This window comes from Gossypium raimondii, chromosome 3 (genome assembly GCF_025698545.1).
Source record: "Gossypium raimondii isolate GPD5lz chromosome 3, ASM2569854v1, whole genome shotgun sequence".
NCBI lineage: Eukaryota > Viridiplantae > Streptophyta > Magnoliopsida > Malvales > Malvaceae > Gossypium > Gossypium raimondii.
In genome coordinates this window covers 54806280-54810149 of record NC_068567.1, presented here as the reverse complement: position 1 = coordinate 54810149, position 3870 = coordinate 54806280, and the positions used below count along the sequence as shown (strand labels likewise).

Below are 3870 nucleotides of genomic sequence, written 5' to 3'. Positions count from 1 at the left end.
CTCTTTTTGTCTCCATTATAATTTATGAAATTTTAAATTAGTAATAGTAAAATTACACTTTGACCCCCTCAAAAATGATAAAATTTTGATTTAAATCTTTAAAAATTATAATGATATAGGCTATTAAAATTAAAAATTATATTTTACTATCATAAAAATATACAATTTAATTTCGTCCGAAAAAAAATTGAATTCACCTATGATGTTATATTGATAATAATGTAAGAAGTAGATGAAATTTAAACTAAATCAAATTATTATGTAAAAGAACTGCACAAAATTAATTTACACATAGTTTTGGGATTCATCATTTAAAAATAAATAAAATAAATTTCTCACACATCAAAAGGATTAGCTTGAGGAAAAGGTCTAGAAGATGTTAGGCGTTTCGTGTCCACCAATACAATTACAAAGGTATGGTAATGGCAAAGTATGAGCAACAACAACACGTGAATTGTATTTGTATCATTAACTTCAATTACAGTAGCGTGTTAAATATTGTTACCACAACCCCAAATTTCGCAATCATTGAAAATTAGTAAAATACAAACAAATCTTTTTGCTTGTCTTGGACCAGTCCTAATAGTCGGATGTGCCGCCCCCCACCCACCCACCCCCCTTCACTTCCGTCCATCGCCAACTTCCGTCACCCTATGAAGCACCTCGAGCTCGAGGTCCTGCAAAGCAGGGACCACCCACCCAAACATTTTTACAATTTCACATCAAATCACTACCACATATACATTAAATTTAAGGCACACAAATTATTTATAGAGTAAACAAATCTTTGCTATCATGAAACCTTGGAGTATGGAATATAATTGTTAAAAGCGAATGAGCTGTCACCACGTCAAATAATAAGTGGTGGAATAACCGTCTTTATCTGTCCACCACGATTTCTTCCCATTTATTATGTATTTCTCTGTGTTCAGTCATATCTCTCACTCACCGCCACAACAACCGCCCTCCCAGTCCCACAAACAAACCACACTTTAAAAGAGGACCATATATTATTATTAGTATTTTTCAAATAAATAAAAAAAACAAAACTCTGATCAAATATGACTCATCAAAAAAGTAGAAAACACCAATGTTTGGCCTCTGCGTCGCTGACTCATCCGTCCCCATCTCAATCTGGGCAAAAGCCCCTCCCTCCTCCCCCCTTTCCTTGTCTGATGTGGCCACGATTTTTCTACACCACGTAGCCAATTGTTATCTGCCATTTCAGCGCTGCCAAATTAAATTGCCCTTTTCTTTCCGCCTTTAAAACCCCACCCTAATCACTTTCACAAACCTCCTCTTCTCCAATTTCTCCTCTTATCTTTTCTTTGCTTTCCAAAGCTTTTGCTACTCTTTCTTTTAACTCTTCAACCTAGGCAGTGTTTGGTTCTAAACCATGGAAATTCCGGTTATCAACAGGATAAGCGATTTCGAAGCTAGCATAAGCACTCTAAACAACCCATCTTTTCTTTCCCAAGTTTATGCCCTTTCTGGGATTGATAAAATCTACCAAGCTTATCATTTTTGGAAATGGGGGGCTTTGATTCTTGCCCTGCTGGCCTCCTTATCTACCATAATCAATAGACTCAAGATTCTGGTTATCAGATTCCGACGAAACCATTCTCTACCATCTCGACCTCTTCTTTATGACACAGATTTTGATACTGACTCGGAGACTTCATCATGTTCATCATCGGACAACGAATTAGAATATGAGGAGCCCTCGGCTTCTCAAAACTGGCGACAAGTTGATGAGGATTTTCGAGTGAGAGGATCGGGTCATTTTATTGACGATCAATGGCGGAACAGTGGCTCCACCCTGCGAAAGAGGAGAAGCAGCATCGGCGATCTATTTTCGTGGGCTGAAGAGCTAACCAACGGAAAAAGCGTGGTGAAGCTGTGGGACAACTTAGGATTAGGGTTCCGTTTGGACCTCGATGAAAGCGACAACTTTTTAAATGTTTACGATATCAACAAAGAAACAAAAATCAGGTCAATTTTTGGGGAGAAGAGCGACTTTCAGGCGGTTTCAGCATCGTCGTCGTCGCCAGCAGTTGTAGTCTCCGCTGGCGGTGATTCGTCAACTCGACGAGTCGCCGTCAGTGCATGGGACACGCGCCTTGATTGCCGGCAGCCGGTGATTCTGACAGAATGGAGCCCCGAAAAACCCATGGAGAAAATCTCAGCGGTCAATACTGACGGCGTGGAGAAAGTTTATATCAGGGGTGACGTGAAGGGAATGTTAACGGTGGGTGATATGAGGAAGGCGAGGTCGCCGTTAAGGAACCTAACGGATTCTGAGGTTGAAACTTGGTGGGATGCTGACGCCGTCATCGTATCGGACGAGTCAATGTAACCCGGTTAGTCCCGTTTATTTTGAATAAGACTTGATTAAAATGTGTAGAAAAAAATTGTAAAGGGTGCGAGGGTACCTTTGTAAATATTCATTTATTAATAATATTATTATACTTGGTGTTGGTAGTATTAATGGGATAAATTCTGAAATCTCTGGTCCGTCTGTTGATAATTTGATTGGAACTCTTCCAGCTGCAACAACCCTCTACGTTTTTGTATTCAACATTACGGTCCAAATTTATTTATTTCACGAATCCATTTTCTTTTTCGTTCACAATAAATTAATCAGTCCTCTAATTATTAAGAACCAACCAATTTGCTTGTAATTTATAATCAATTTCGGTTGCACCTAATTAATAATAAAGTTAAGCCAATAGTGATTAGTGGGTGCTTGCCATCTTGCTTAGCCATTTTCAAAGCACCTCACTCTGTGTATTGTATATAAACTGAAGGCTCTTTCGCAAAACCAGCTGCTCTTCATCATTGTCTAAATACTAGAGGCTTTGTATCTCCTCATCACCATGCATTTGGACAGCTTTTATCCATTACCAGGAATATTAGTACATTTCTTCAACATCTCTCGCCTCTTTTAGTGTGTGTTGGTATGTAATAATGTTTTATTATTTTAGAAGAAGTCCAACTCAACCTAATTGTGTTGTATAGTTATATCTTTTGTATATAAAATTATCATATAAATGTATAATCACTTTTTGACTTTCCAATTTTATAAAAAAAAAGAAAAAGTCATTGATCTTTTATTTAATTTGTCATCTCTTTTAACCTTTCAACTAGCATCTTTTCTTTCAAATCACTTCAAAATAAATAGAAAAGTTAATGTTTAATGTATCATACATATAATGATATGTCAGCATTTAGTTAATTTTAAATTTTAAAAATATAAAATATATACTTTTTTAATAATTTTAATGATATTTAATTTTTAAAAATAATTTTTATATATTTTGAAATTTTAAAATTTTAAAACCAATTAAATGCTTACGTGTTATCCACGTGTATGTCACGTTAATAAAGTTAAAAGAAAACATTAATTTTTCATTTATTTTGAGGTGATTTGACAAAAAATAAAAATTTAAGGATTAAAAGTTAAAAAATAAAATAGAGGGCTAAAATAATTTTATTTTTTTAAAGTTTAAGAGTCAAATAAGTCATTATGTCAAACATAAATTTATATAAACTTATATAGTAAAGTAACGTAACATTATGGAAAAATATCTTATTGAATGATATATCTATGAAATGGTATTTATATAAAAAACATTTTAATTAATCATTTTACGATCGTACTTAAAATGTTGAGTGCTTTATTTGGGCCATACATAAAAATGTTTTATGCACGTCAAAGCCACCATTTATTTCTAAATTTTATTTTTCTTACTTATTTTCTAATAATTAAGGCTTTTAAGATCTCTTAATAGGAGACTTCAATATAGAATAGAAGAGTGGTGTAGATGATCACAAATAATAATCTGTTAGATAAATATATTAGAAATTTGT

At 34.3% G+C, this 3870-nt stretch overlaps 1 protein-coding gene across 1 annotated transcript; it reads left to right on the top strand.

The window, feature by feature from the left end:
• Positions 1–1203: 1203 nt before the first annotated feature.
• On the top strand, positions 1204–2484 carry LOC105794760 (uncharacterized). The gene has a single exon (XM_012624066.2). The coding sequence runs from the start codon at positions 1397–1399 to the stop codon at positions 2354–2356; it is 960 nt and encodes a 319-aa protein (XP_012479520.1). The 5' UTR covers positions 1204–1396; the 3' UTR covers positions 2357–2484.
• Positions 2485–3870: the final 1386 nt, after the last annotated feature.